This window comes from Temnothorax nylanderi, unplaced genomic scaffold (genome assembly GCF_030848795.1).
Source record: "Temnothorax nylanderi isolate EJ_2023f unplaced genomic scaffold, tnyl_v1.0 TNYL_tig0185_pilon, whole genome shotgun sequence".
NCBI classification, from domain to species: Eukaryota; Metazoa; Arthropoda; class Insecta; order Hymenoptera; family Formicidae; genus Temnothorax; species Temnothorax nylanderi.
In genome coordinates this window covers 181,113-196,528 of record NW_027249247.1, presented here as the reverse complement: position 1 = coordinate 196,528, position 15,416 = coordinate 181,113, and the positions used below count along the sequence as shown (strand labels likewise).

At 41.3% G+C, this 15,416-nt stretch overlaps 2 protein-coding genes across 2 annotated transcripts; both read left to right on the top strand.

Annotated features, from left to right (window-relative positions):
* Positions 1 to 8,758: 8,758 nt before the first annotated feature.
* On the top strand, positions 8,759 to 11,683 carry LOC139778477 (uncharacterized). Its single transcript, XM_071716410.1, has one exon. It carries the CDS (start codon positions 8,759 to 8,761, stop codon positions 11,681 to 11,683), a length of 2,925 nt encoding a protein of 974 aa, XP_071572511.1.
* Positions 11,684 to 11,966: 283 nt separating this feature from the next.
* LOC139778476 (uncharacterized) lies at positions 11,967 to 13,901 on the top strand. Its single transcript, XM_071716409.1, has one exon. The coding sequence runs from the start codon at positions 11,967 to 11,969 to the stop codon at positions 13,899 to 13,901; it is 1,935 nt and encodes a 644-aa protein (XP_071572510.1).
* The last annotated feature ends 1,515 nt before the right edge of the window (positions 13,902 to 15,416 follow it).

Sequence of the window (15,416 nt, the reverse complement as noted above, 5' to 3'; positions counted from 1 at the left end):
CCTCGCGAGTCCCCCGAGGAAGACTCCCCGGCCTCCGCCATTCTTCAGGATGACGAAGGTTACGGTCTGACGTGCTCGGGACCCCGGGTGCGCAAGTACCCGTAGTGGGGAAGGCTCCTAGGGACTCCTAAGAGTCCCCGGTGGCCTCCCCCACCCCTGGGGGCCCCCTCCCCCTCACCCCCGCGAAATTCGATACCCTTGTGTAACCCGATACCCCTCCCCCTCCCCCTCCCCCTCACCCACCCGCGTAACCCGATACCCCCCCTCCCTCACCCCCCCTCATTGCCCCCGGGGTGGAATCGGCCTATACTAACTACTACATTTAAGACGGGCCCATCAAACAAATATTTTAAAAGTTATTATTTATTATTTTGAAAATTGGAATATTAATTTAGACGTATGAATGCATTGAATATCACGACAGTATATTTAAAATAATAGTATGTGTAATAGTGATATAGACTTTAGTGTAGTATTGTAAAAAAAACCTGTTTAACATTAGATATTAATAATATGTAAATTTATTGGTATTAGAACATTTGAAGATATAACCAATTCATACGGTAAAGTATCGTGATTAAATTCTAACATTTTTGTTTTCTTCGCTTTCGCACCATCTATATGTATAATCTGTAAAATATAAAAATAATATAAAAATAAATTAGAGTACTATTAAAATTATTAATATACACTAAATGTGACATAAATATAATGGAATGAAATGTAGATAATGGTTATGTTCAAGTAAGATGAAGTAGTTAATCTGTTCACTGAGTTATTAAATAATTCTTACTAATAGATCTAATCTATTACATTTAATCGCTTGATAAGAAGATTAACTACTTTGTTTGGTTTAAACATAGCTAATAATTGTTTATAAAAAATGATAATGTATAAAAGTTGAAAAGAAAAATAAATTACAAATTACTTACCTTATTAGGTTGTACATGAACCTGTATTCTGTCAATTTCATTGTTCCACGCTACCACTTGAATACGATGTTGGCTGTTATTATTTAAGATGAACTTGAGTAATCGATAATGCTGAGTCTTGCCCACCAGCTTTGGGCCTTCAATCTCATCCAAAAATCCTATGACTTCATTGTAACATTAATGTATTTCTGATTTTCAAAACATTATACGAAAAAGTTAAAATAATAAATGTTATAGAAATAATACGTACCACTTAGATTTTATTTCTTAAAAACAGATGTATAACAATTATTTTTTCAGAGAAAAAAAAATATATATACATATAGGGCATTCCACGCCAATTCGCGAGGGGTCAAACTTCGACCTTTTTATTTTTAATGGCGGCTCGTTTTTTAGCAGCCTTACGAGTACTATACCCATGTAAGAGCGTTTCTATAATAAATGTAGCGTTTCCGAAGTAGAGTCTGCGCAAAATGAGGATTGCAAGATTTTCAATGAATTTTCTCGCCTATTAGACAACGTCTAAGAAAAAAATTCATTCATCATAAAATACGCTATTTTAATCATATTTTTTTAAAAAATTACTCAAAATTTTTATAATAATATTGTTAAACAAATAGAGTAAAAAAACACAAAAAAATTTGAATATCTCAAAAATCCCATTTTCTATTTTTTTTGAAATTTATAGGCAATATTCTGGGGAGTATTTTTTATAGATTTTTTATAGATTTTTTTGTAAGGCAGACAGAGGTACCGTGGCTTCGTGGACTCGAGCTTCAACACAGTAAGTCAACTTGACTAATTTTCTGCTTTGCGCCGATCCGTACTGCGCATCGACATGTTGTTGGGTTATATATATATATATATATATATATATATATATATATTTATCCCTTAAAGTACATATGGAAGTCTACGGGATCCGAGCCAAGTAATATCTACTCGTAACTGTAAAATTTGCCTGTCAGAAAATATTAAATAAACAATATTTATCAAAATAACTACAAAATTGTCAACTACAATAAAGACAGATGTTTCAGGAATTTTTTTAGATTTTTTAAAATACTGTAAGGTAAGGAAAAATAGCATTATATGTGACAGACCCACATATGCAATTAAAAGATACCGAAAAAAATGTATGCACTTTAAGGGATATACATATATATGTATACATATAAATATATATATATGTATATATAATATAATATAATATAAGTAAAGAATGTAAGTAAAGAAAGTAAAGAATTGTAACACTCAATTTCAAAGTTTAATAAATATCTTAATATTAAACTTACTGTGATAAAATGATGCATTATGTCGGAAATTATTAATAATAATACAATTTCCATGAATCACAATTAAGTTTATTTCTGATTATATATCTCAGGGATGTTATAAATGGATAATCACCTTGGCCTTTCTTTAGTCTATTAATTCCAATTGCTATTACCTTGTAGACTTCTTTATCTCATTTTGGGTTACTTTCTTGTTGATTCAGCATTAAATAAAACATATAAAAATTCAGAATAAATAAAACATATAATAAATATCAAATATCGCATAATGTGAACGCTATACATTTGTAAGCTATATAAAGTAATTAATTTATAATCTTATAGTAAATTGTCAGAACGCGTTGTTTTTATTCAAGAAAAATTCATGTATCATTGAATATAGTCTTTCCATAATTTATATAGCGTATTATAAACCTATTCCTAATCAGAACTTAAAAATCATATTTATGTATTTACTGTATTTAATGCTATAAGTCACGATTTTTATTTTTTCTTGTTCTCATTATGCTATGCACAAATTTACTTTAAATGTGTGTGTGTGTGTGTATATGTGTGCGTGTGTGTGAGATATAGTCTTTAATTTCTTAAATCTCTACATTTGTGTTAAAATATAATATTTTCATATTCTTATAATCTCTAATTTCTTAATGCAATACAATAAGAAGACAATTGTGTTATACTTGAAAAAAATATAGTTTGACATCTTGTACATGCATAGTCCATGTATAAATATGTCTAATTCCTAACGTGCATTAACAATTTTAATTTTATTGTCAATAATCTACTTTGTTTATTATAAATTATACTTACATAGTACTACGAAGAACAAAGTCAAATGTTAGACGTAATCAAATAAATTCAAGAACAAAGTTTTTTTTATATTACTTATGAGAATATAAAGATAAGAATAATGATAAATAAGAATAAGTGAGAAGTTGAATTACAAAGCATAATTACGGAAATAAATAAACATTAAGAAAGTAATATAATTATATGTAAATCGTAATAAATAACTTGAAATGTAAACACTCCTAAATAATTCGAAAACCTGTGAAAAAAATAATATTTAATAAGTGATGGATTTTACGACAGTAAAGAGCACACGATTTATAAACAGACAGAACTTTTATTATAGATACAAGAAAATGTCTATAAATGTCTATAAATGTAAATCGGTTAATAAGAGATCTTTCGTACTTCTCGGAAAGACTGCTTGCGCACTTCTGAAATACTCGTTATTTCGTACCTGCACGGAGAAAATTGCTACGGTTGTTACAACAACATTCTCTATGATTGAAAAAGAAATGTATGTGAATTCAAGTTAAATTGATATTACATTGAATGTAGCTGTTAAGATATGCTCATTTATATAGTTTTCATAACCGTAGTTCTTACGATACGTGACATTCGGTTACAATACCCTCGTATATGGTTGCCTCAACCAAAGGATTATTGCTATCTCTCTTATGTGGTCTGCAGCACAAATATTATGGTTGAGAGATCCATAAGATATAGCTGCACGGTACAGCACTGAATCACTGATTGAGAGTTTAGTTCCATTGCGCGCGCAAAAGAATTTCTGCATAGAATAAAGTGGATTTGATAAGGATTTGATAAGGATATGTTTTAACTTTATAAATATACTTTTTTCATAAATATATTTACGAACACAAAATTTCGTAATGAGCCGACACTGGTTTCTGACATTCACCCGACATTAAGAAATATTATATCATATATCCAATTTAAAATTTTATTACTCTTTTTAAACTGAATTTGTTTCTTAAGATGATTTTTGAAAAATTATATATTTGCGCTGGTTATGACATATGTAGACTATATATAACACTTACATTAAATTAAGAAGTAGTCTACCACGTAAGGCAGTTGGCTCACGATTCAGAGGTCCCGAGGTCCCGAGTTCGAATCCCACCAAGGTAAGTGTTTTTTTCAAATACGAGAAAATATTTATAATCATAGACTGCATCTTAAGAAACAAATTTAGTTAAAAAATAGTAATAAAATTTCGAAATAAATAATTTTTTTTGTCGGGTACCTACACATAATCATTATGGTTGCAACATCCATATAGTAGCTACCCTCACTAAGGTTAGGGCAACCATATAGGTCACTTCCAGAGTACTATGGTTTCCATAACCCTTTTGTATGGATGGGCGAAAATTAACATTATTATTCTGTTGTAGCAACCGTAACTTTTTCTCCGTGTGTATATATGTGTTTATTTTCTACCCCCCTTTTCACGTTCTACACTCGTGACCAGACAAAGGAATATTCTAACGCCTGTTTTCGAATTGAGATTACTTTATCTAACAATAAGTAATAAAAAATTTATCGAATAGATTAAATATTGTATTAATATTAAGTATCAAAATGTAATAATTGTTTTGTTAATATATTACGTTAAATTGTTTTCATTACATTTATTTAATGAAATAAAGTGTTTTCATGCATTACGTTAAGTTATATATATTTTATTAAGTTATATATGTTATGTTAAATTATATATAGTACATTAAGCTATGTTTTTATTAATATTTTAGTAATAATAAAGTACTTACATCATATGAACAGTTTATTTCATAAAATTTTTTTATGTAAAATTAAGTGCGAGTAACTTTATTTGGTAATTCCTTTTCATTACTATTAAAAGCTCTTTTTGTAATAGGCTTCGTTTCCTTTAAACATTCAGTAGAAGTCATTTTTTCTTTTAGTAATTTAATATCAGAGACATTATTTACCTCCAAATGGAAGATATCATCTATAAAATAAATTCATGTTAATAAAAGAAATAACAATGAAAGAAATAATTATAATAAAAAATAAAAAAATTATCAAATAGATTAAATATTGTATTAATATTAAGTATCAAAATGTAATAATTGTTTTGTTAATATATTACGTTAAATTTTCCAAACAACATTAAGGATGTATGGGTCGTACAGTCCTTGCTAAAAGTTAAACTTTCAATAAAAGAAGACTTTGCATGTATGTCAAACAACTCAAAATTTTTTATATGTTAGAAGGGATTACTGTTAACAGTTTGAGTATGATTTTTTGTTATTTAAATAATTAGTATTGTTTAAACAATTTAAAAAATTTTTTTGTGGCAAAAAATTTTGAAACTTAAAACTTAAAATACAATATCAATGATGTATGTTTTACACTGTCACGACTTTTTCACTCCCGGAGCGGTCCGGGGCGTGTGCCGGATCAAAAGGGGAAAGGAGAGCGGGATGGTAGGCCTCTCCGGTGATTCTCTCGCACCTCCGACACTCAACGAAACGATTTTAATGTTGGGCGCCAGACGCGTAAATTCGCGTCCACGAAATCGCGAGAAATCAAAAACGAGACGCAAAACGAAATAAGTCGGTGTGCGAGGGAATGGCTAGCTCGACCTAATAGCAGGGCGGGATTGATGAAGGACAGCGCGCTACTCGGCGGGGTGACATGTGAATTATCAACTCAGTCAGTTAACAAATAAAGAGCAACATTTATTCTGAGGTATCGCTCAGGCGAAATTATAAGTGCCAATTCGGCTTCCATTACTCAATCATGGAGCTCAAACAAATAACTGATAATACGGGCGTCACGGTGTAGGCAACAAAAATAATGGTAACACGGACGCCAGAAATGAACGGAGTAATACGTTATTTCATAGTAAACGCGGAGTGCGCCGTGATCAAATTAAGAGGTAGCAATAGAAAATCAAACTTACAACTAACATAAATTATCGGCAAAAGGCACAGCCGAATGCACAAGAATGGGAGTGAACACGAAATAGTAGAATCAATAGGAAGAATAGTTGAACGTGAAAAATCGCGAACTATTGGTATATCACGCCCGGAGCGCGTGAACGCCACGCCCAAAACCGCACAGGAATTCTGTCGCCAAATTGTCTTGATCCAACGCAGGTATCTTAATCTAACGCAAGTGTCTTAATCTAACGCGAGTAATAATCGTAGCGCAGTCATCGTCCAAGCGCAACACGCTATTGCCAGCGATATTTTAACGCGAAGAATGTGGGGCAGAGGCCCTTGACGCAACGCAAAATACTGCAACTAACGCGAAAACACGAAATTCTTGCGAGTAACAACGCAAGATACTATCTAACGCGAAAATACGACCTTACCGCGAGTAACCACGCAAAATACTATAACTAACGCGAAAATACGCAATTACCGTGAGCGACAAAGGAACGCAATAATGAACGCGAATGCCATTCTGACGCGAGTCGTATCCTAACGCAAACACGGGCTGAACGCAATCATTCGCACGCGAAAATCAAACGGGACGCAATAAGAAGTCACCGCGAATCATACGTTAACGCAGGAAACAGCCCAACGACTATTTTCTAACGCACTTGACATCCCAACGCCAAAATCCACCGAACGCGAGTAACATTCCAACGCGAATACTCTCTGAACGCACTCATTCCAGCGCGAGAAACGACCAAATGCAATTATTAATCTAACGCAAATAATATCTCAACGCAAGTACCAGCGGAACGCAATTACTTCAACGCGAAAAATAACCGAATACGAATTAAATGTTACTCTGACGCGAATATCCTAATGCATGACATTGCCGAACATGAAATATTCGAACGCCATTACTGCCGCGTGGGGAATCTAAGTCCCGACCGTACGAATTGCGACGCATAAAGAAAACGCGCGGACGCGAACGCGGAGGTCGCGAGACGGGGCGAATTCCCGATATCGGAACTTGTCATCGACGCATCGGCCGTGATCTCCAGAGGCCCGCAAACTTCGGTCAAGATCCCGTGGCCACGAGACCATTCCGGTGCCCCTCGCTATCGTTCTCGATCGCGAAATCTACGCCTGGTCGGCGAGCAACGTCGACATTGAATTATTCCCGAGCGAGAGCGCAACCCGGAGGGCGGTATCGTGGCTTTACATGCTGAATATTACCGAGGCAACCTCACCGTTCTTCTGCTCTCCCTGGGAGCTTCTCGCCGTCGTCCAAGGGTCGGGAGGATCGCCAAGAGAATCGTCCCGATATTCGCCAAGAAACTCCAATATATCTCGCGACGGACTATTTCACGCGTGTATCGGCTGTCGAGGACGATCCAGGAGTGCTCCCGAAATTTCACTCGATGGCGGAATCGATTGCGCGCCCCACCCCGGGCGCACGCAGCCGCTCGACGTTAACGCGCGGACCAATTAGGGGCGAGCCCGCAAGCTCGCGACGTATCCTTGCGCAGGGCCGACAATTCCGGCTCCCGCAGGGCGCTTAAGGTTTCCTCGCGCGTATGACGATTTCGCCGGGATCCTTCCCGGTAGCGGACGAGACGCTAACGTCCCCGTGTTTTTGGTTTCGGTCCGGGAGTGGTGGCCAGCCACCCCGGAGTCCTTTTTGCAGGTGAGGAGGGCAGGCGAAGTTCATTCCGCCCCGGCATCCCGGGGCCCTGCCTCTACGGGTCCGTCCTTCGCCGTATCATGCGCCACGCGCGTGTCCTTCCGCGCTCCCTTGCGCCCGCCGGCCTGCAAGCCTTGCCGCGGTCCACTCGCGTCGATCGACATCCTGGCTCGATTCCTCTCGGTCGACTCAATCCGCATTTTACGATCCGCTGCATCTCCTCAGGAACTCCAGTCTCAGCTCGGTGAGGCGCCACGTATCAATACAAAATAACAAAAAAAAAGGATCAAAATACGGAAACGCAATTATAATTATGCCCCTGGAGATCTCTCGCTCTGACTCTGTGAACCGTCCTCGGGTGCGAAACGAATAATTATTGAAAACCCGCGCCTTGTGACGGCGGCGGGGCGCTGCCACGATGCAGCGAAACTGCAACGTCACAACACTTAAAAAAAGTTTAAGAAATATCTTAATGGTTTATTTATATTTTATTTATATTTACAGCAAAAATGTTGATTCTCTATAAGGGATAATGTTAATTTTATCAACTTTAAACTTAAATAACTTTTAAATAACTTCAAAATTTTACAGAGTCCTTAAGGATGTATTTGTGCTGAAATTTAAGGATGTATGGGTGTGTTCAGGAATCGCGAAATATCTCTCGCCCCATCCGTTAATTTCGAGCGTTAGATTGTATTGCTCGCCGTGTTTTCGTTCCTGTTGTTGATCTGCGAGACCTTGTCGGACCCGACGTATTCCGCGACAGCTACCTGTTACCCGAATGTCTCCTCGGAAATACTCGCGTTATTCGGCGAACCTTCCCTCTCTTCGCGCGCTCGCAATTACCGCCTAGATACCTATTGTGAATACCGCTCGCCTCAGAACTTCTCGATACCTCGACACAGTAACACATTAAATTTTCGATACCACCAATACCGCATCTCTTCGTAGTCGTTCCTCTCACCAATACCTTGATTGCCGAGTCCTTTTTACAAGGCTGTACCAGCCAACCGCGCTCGCGAATCGAAACCCGATCGCGGAGTGCACATTTTGGTCCTTCGAGCCGGATTCGGAGTCAAGAAGAAGATTATCGATTACGACCGTCGAAGGGCAGAGTGACGATACCCGTTCACCATGGCACCCGTATCAGACGAGCTCATGGCAAAGCAGAACCAACTGATGGGCTCAATAGCTCGCGCCCTGACCAATTTCAAAAAACTGGGTCAAGCCAAGATGACCAAGGCGGTGGCGCAGGCCCGAATCACAGCCCTCAAGGAGAAGTTCTCTGAATCACGGGACTTGGATGCGCGGATCCGGGCATCCCTCGACGTCAGCACGGCCAAGGATCTGCCTTACTTCTCCGCCGACTTTTTCCAATCCTGTGAGGACCATTTCGACGAGGCGCTTGACTACATGTCCGAGGTACTGGCCAAGGTTTCTGACATGGACGCGGTCGACCTTAACGTAAGTCACGCTTCAGATTTCATCCACCGTCCGACGCCTCAGCTTCCGCGGATCAACCTACCGACCTTCAACGGATCTTTCGACCGCTGGGAAAGCTTTCGCGATCGTTTCAAATCGATGATTATCGACAATCGCAATATTTCTAATGTAGATCGGATGCATTATCTCTGCTCAAGTTTAACGGGAGATGCAAGTAGCGCGCTCAACCATCTCGCGATTACCGACGCGAATTTTACCGTGGCATGGAATATCATTACGTCGCGTTATGAGAACAAACGTCGGTTGATTAACGGTCATTTGCAAACGTTATTTTCGTTGCCACAGCTCGCGTCCGAAACCTTCAAAGACCTTCAGAATCTGCGTGACAAAGCGAATGCCTCAGTTCAAGCGCTCAAAAATCTCGATCGTCCCGTCGATACGTGGAGCGATATCCTCGTATTTCTGATCTCGCAAAAATTAGACAAATTTTCCCGGAAAGCGTGGGAATTACAGTTGAGCGAGACCGTCGATTACCCGACATATGACGAGTTGGATAAATTTTTAGAATCGCGTATCCGTGCTTTCGAGGCGATCTCGCCTCCGAAATCCGAGACATCTCAACCGTCGTCTAAATCGAAATCGATCGCTTCTCATTCGACAATCACTGCGAACCTTGCGTGCCCGCTGTGCAAATCCTCGCACTTACTATATCAATGTCCGTCATTCTTAGCGTATACTCCGTCGCAACGATACGAATATGTAAAGAAAGAGAATCGTTGTATCAATTGCTTCGGGTGTAAACATTCGATGAAGGATTGTAAAAGCGCGCGATCCTGCAAAACGTGTCATAAGCGACATCACACCCTACTGCATTTCACGGACGATGCAAAGCAGGCTAGCGTAGAGTCCGCTCCTACCGTCGAATCAACGAGTACCGAGCTACCGAAATCGACAGCTAACGAAATCGCGTCTCATTTAATTTCGAATACGATGACGCCGAAGTCAACCGTACTTTTGGCAACCGCTCGAGTTCGTGTTTACTCTCCACAAGGTCGCTTCGTTTATGCCCGCGCTTTGCTCGACCAAGGTTCCGTCGCGACTTTAATTTCGGAAAATATCGCTCAGCGGTTGCGTCTCGCGAAGGTGAAGCAAACTACCCGTATTACCGGAATCGGAGAATCGCAATCGTTGTCGCATTCTGCCGCACATATTTGTGTAACCGCCTCTTTCGGCGACAAACCTGCATTCTCGACGACCGCGTATATAGTCACATCGCTGTCAAAGTACGCACCGAATCGCGTTCAATCGACGTCAAAATGGGCGCATATCTCTGACCTAACGCTAGCGGATAGGAATCCCATGAGCTCTGATCCAATCGATGTAATTATCGGAGCTGATTTATACGGCATGCTTATATTAGACGGTGTCCGTAAAGGAAATGCAAGCGAGCCTATCGCGCAAAATACCGCTTTCGGCTGGATACTTTCCGGGCCTATCGCTCCAGCTCAATCCCTCCATCCCGATTCCGTTCACATTCATCACGGAACAATCCTTGAAAACCTGGATCTCGATCTTCGCCGCTTCTGGGAGATCGAAGAAGTCCCTCATAAAACGCATTTAAGTCCCGAAGAGCAACAGTGCGAAGAGCATTTCGCCGCTACTCATTCTCGCACGCCGGAGGGACGATACGTCGTTCGGCTACCGTTCAAAACCGGCCCCCCTATAAATCTTGGCGAATCCCGCTTTACCGCGTTAGCAAGTTTAGTTCGCTCGGAGCGTCGACTTCTTCGCGAACAAAATAAAGCCGCGTTATATCGCGAATTCCTCGACGAATACGAGAAGCTCGGTCATATGACGAAAGTTAGCGATACCGACTCACAATCGAGTCACTCTCAAGTCTATTATATTCCGCACCACGCTGTCTTTCGTGAGAGCAGCGTCACCACTCAGCTTCGGGTTGTATTAAATGCTTCCTGCGCTACATCGAACGGTACCTCGTTGAACCATCATTTGCTAATCGGTCCTAAGCTACAGAGAGATCTTGCCGCCGTCATTATGTTATGGCGTCAGCATCAGTTTGTCTTTACTGCCGACATCGCTAAAATGTACCGGCAAATTCTAATCGATAATCGCGACGTAGACTACCAACGAATTCTCTGGCGCTCGTCGCCCTCTGAGCCAGTCGCGGATTACCGGTTGCTCACCGTAACATACGGCACTGCCTCCGCCCCGTACCTCGCGCTTCGCGTCCTGCTACAGCTCGTAAAGGATCACGGAGACGAATTTCCGTTGGCCGCTCTAGTTTTGCTTCTCTTAACGTACGTCGACGACTGTACGTTCAGAGCGGACAACCGTGAACTCGCGCTTAAAATTCGCGATCAGTTGATTGCTCTCTTGGCAAAGGGCGGCTTCCGGTTACGCAAATGGGCAAGTAATTGTCCCGAGTTGCTTTCCGACATTGATCCCTCAGATCATGGTCTCGCGCGCGATAAGGATCTACACGCCGACGAGCCTCTAAAGATATTAGGCGGTGACCCCCGTTATCGTTGTCGCGAAAATATTCATGCAACGCCTATGGGCCCTAAAATGCGATTGGGACGACGTGTTGCCCGGTGATCTCCTAGAACAATGGCGCGAATATCACAGTCAATTACCGCGTCTCAAACTTATATCGATTCCTCGCTGGACAAACTACGGTTCTAACATCGCTGATTGTGAGATTCACGGGTTTTCGGATGCGTCGACAAAGGCTTACGCCGCGGTCGTATATCTCCGTCTCGTACCGAGAAACGGCCCCGTTATCGTTTGCATACTCGTCGCGAAATCAAAGGTCGCTCCAATCAAAACAATAAGCGTACCGCGACTCGAGCTTTGCGGCGCGTTACTGCTCGCACAGTTGATGTCCTTCGTTCTTTCGAATCTCGACATTCCCAATCTCCGATATCACTGTTGGATAGATGCACGTATTGTATTAGCGTGGCTCAAGCAGTCTCCATCACGATGGAAAGTTTTCGTTGCTAATCGAGTAGCCAAAGTGCAACAGCTTTTACCGAAAGCAATCTGGCACCATGTTCCGACGGCGGATAATCCCGCCGACTGCGCATCTCGCGGTTTGCGCCCTAGTGAACTTGCCGATTGCGCCCTGTGGTGGTCGGGGCCCTCCTGGCTTAAAAAATCCCCTGAGCACTGGCCGACGTCATGCTCGTCGCCAATCGAATCTGAAATATCACGGGAAAACCGAGTCGTCGTGCACGCTTGCGTCGCGCGTGCTATCGAACCGTGGGATCTCGCGACTCGCTATTCCTCGTGGACTAAGCTCCTGCGCGTGACGGCATATCTCATGCGGTTCGCCAAGATCCTTTGTTCTCGCCTCAATTCCATACCGGATAGCAGTGCGGAGGTCAATCTATCGCTCGCATTAGCTCCACGCGAAATTCAAACTGCCAAGATCTTTTGGCTCAAGGAGATTCAGAGTGAAACATTTCCGCAAGAAACTGCGAGTCTAACAGCAAACAGTCGCGTTTCCAAATCAAGCTCACTTGTCGCGCTTAACCCGTATCTCGACACCGATGGCCTCATCCGAGTCGGAGGGCGGCTTCAAAAGTCCGATCTCCCCGATTCAGTCAAACATCCAATCGTCCTGCAGTCTCATCCTTTGTTATCTCTCATCATATCGCATGCTCACCATACCACACTCCACGGAGGCCCGCACATTACCCTCGCTCACCTCCGTACCGAATTCTGGATTTTGCGCGCTAGAGCAACCGTACGAGCGGTTCTATACCGCTGCGTTAAATGCGCTCGCGAAAAGGCTATCGTCCCGGCGGAACTCATGGGCAACTTACCAGACGTTCGAGTTAATCGATCTTCGCGAGCTTTCGAACATACCGGAGTCGATTATGCCGGACCGATACTCGTACGATCTGCGAAAGGACGCGGTCATAAGGCCCACAAAGCCTACATCGCCTTATTCATTTGCATGACAACGAAAGCGATTCACCTCGAGTTAGTAAGCGATTACAGCTCGGCAGCTTTCCTCGCGGCGTTTACCAGATTTACAGCTCGACGCGGACGTCCACATAGCATGTACTCCGATAATGGTACGACATTTCAGGGCGCCGAACGAGAGCTCGTCGCCGCTTGTAACGCTGCTGTGCGCGATTCCAATTTTTTGAACCGATTAGCAGGCGATCAGATAGCGTGGCATTTCCTCCCTCCTGCGGCTCCACATTTCGGCGGATTATGGGAGGCAGGAGTCCGTAGCGTCAAATATCACTTAAAGCGATGCGTAGGCTCCCACACGCTGACGTACGAGGAGATGAATACGCTATTGTGCCGAGTCGAAGCATGTTTAAATTCGCGGCCGATTTCATCAATGTCCGAGAGTCTCGACGATTATAGCGCCCTTACGCCCGGTCATTTTTTGATCGGTGCCAATCTTGTCGTAATTCCGGAACCGAGCGTGCTCGACATCGCTGAGAATCGGCTTTCGCGTTGGCAACTCGTACAAAAAATTACTGAAGGTTTTTGGAGGTCTTGGGTGAGCGACTACTTGCATACGCTCCAACAACGCCCGAAGTGGCGCGTTATCCACAACCTGGCCAAAGTTGGTCAGATCGTTCTCTTACGTAATCCGCTCGCCCCCCCAAGTCATTGGGAACTCGGACGTATTACCGTCTGTCATCCCGGGGATGATGGGCTGACACGCGTCGTTACCGTCAAAACCGCACGCTCCGAATATAAGCGACCCATTGTCAAGCTGTGTTTCCTGCCGATCGATATCAATATCGAAACCGAAAAGGAAGCGGTCAAGGCGGGCGGTTCGCGGCCGTGATGCGACCCATCTCCCGGTCACGACACCGAGATGTACATATGTATAAATATAAAGCGCCAATGTATTTAGAATTAATTTTCATTGTATAAACTCTGTCTTTAGATTTAAGTTTATTATGTATTTAGACGTAAGTTCTCACTGTATTATAATTCTCGTTTCGAATGTAAGCATTCGAGGCGGGCGGTATGTTCAGGAATCGCGAAATATCTCTCGCCCCATCCGTTAATTTCGAGCGTTAGATTGTATTGCTCGCCGTGTTTTCGTTCCTGTTGTTGATCTGCGAGACCTTGTCGGACCCGACGTATTCCGCGACAGCTACCTGTTACCCGAATGTCTCCTCGGAAATACTCGCGTTATTCGGCGAACCTTCCCTCTCTTCGCGCGCTCGCAATTACCGCCTAGATACCTATTGTGAATACCGCTCGCCTCAGAACTTCTCGATACCTCGACACAGTAACACATTAAATTTTCGATACCACCAATACCGCATCTCTTCGTAGTCGTTCCTCTCACCAATACCTTGATTGCCGAGTCCTTTTTACAAGGCTGTACCAGCCAACCGCGCTCGCGAATTAAAACCCGATCGCGGAGTGCACAGGGTGACATCTCAAAGCATTACCAAAAATCTAAAAATTTCATAGATTGTTCTATTATTACGTCTAAGTATCTGTGTAAAATTTCAGCACAATTCTCTTACTGGTTTAAAAGTTATTGTAATTAAGGATGTATTGGAGGTATTTCAAATATATTCAGAAAGTGCTGTAAATTGTTTCTAAATTAAATTAAAAATACTCTGTAAAATTTTGAAGTTATTTAAGAGTTATTTAAGTTTAAAATTGATAAAATTAACATTATCCCTTATAGAGAATCGACATTTTTGCTGTAAATATAAATAAAATATAAATAAACCATTAAGATATTTCTTAAACTTTTTTTATGTGTAAAACATACAACATTGATATTGTATTTTAAGTTTCAAAATTTTTTGCAACAAAACAATTTTTTTAATTGTTTAAACAATACTAATTATTTAAATAACAAAAAATTATACTCAAACTGTTAACGGTAATCCCTTGTAACATATAAAAGGTTTTGAGTTGTTTGACATACATGCAAAGTCTTCTTTTATTGAAAGTTTGACTTTTAGCAAGGACTGTACGACCTATACATCCTTAAAGGCATCTTACTCTTCAAAAGAACAGACGAACCCATCTCCCTCTTTCTCTTTCTACCACTCTGTTTCGAAATTACTCGATGTAACTCTGTAATAATAAGTTCAATTACCAACACAGGCAATATATTGTTGCATCTGCGCTGAGCTCGAGCGCGTCGCACTTTCACACACTCGAACTCTCGCGCTCGCACTCCCGAAGCTCGCGGAAATAATATATATATATATATATATATATATATATATTAATTATATATAATAATATATACATATTCTCTTTGTAATTAACACAATTTAAAGATTTTATACATTTTTTTGAAAAATACATATCACTTGGGTTGAAT

Coding starts and splice junctions, on each gene's coding strand:
- LOC139778477 (XM_071716410.1), top strand. CDS start 8,759: ATGGCACCCGTATCAGACGAGCTCATGGCAAAGCAGAACCAACTGATG.
- LOC139778476 (XM_071716409.1), top strand. CDS start 11,967: ATGTCCTTCGTTCTTTCGAATCTCGACATTCCCAATCTCCGATATCAC.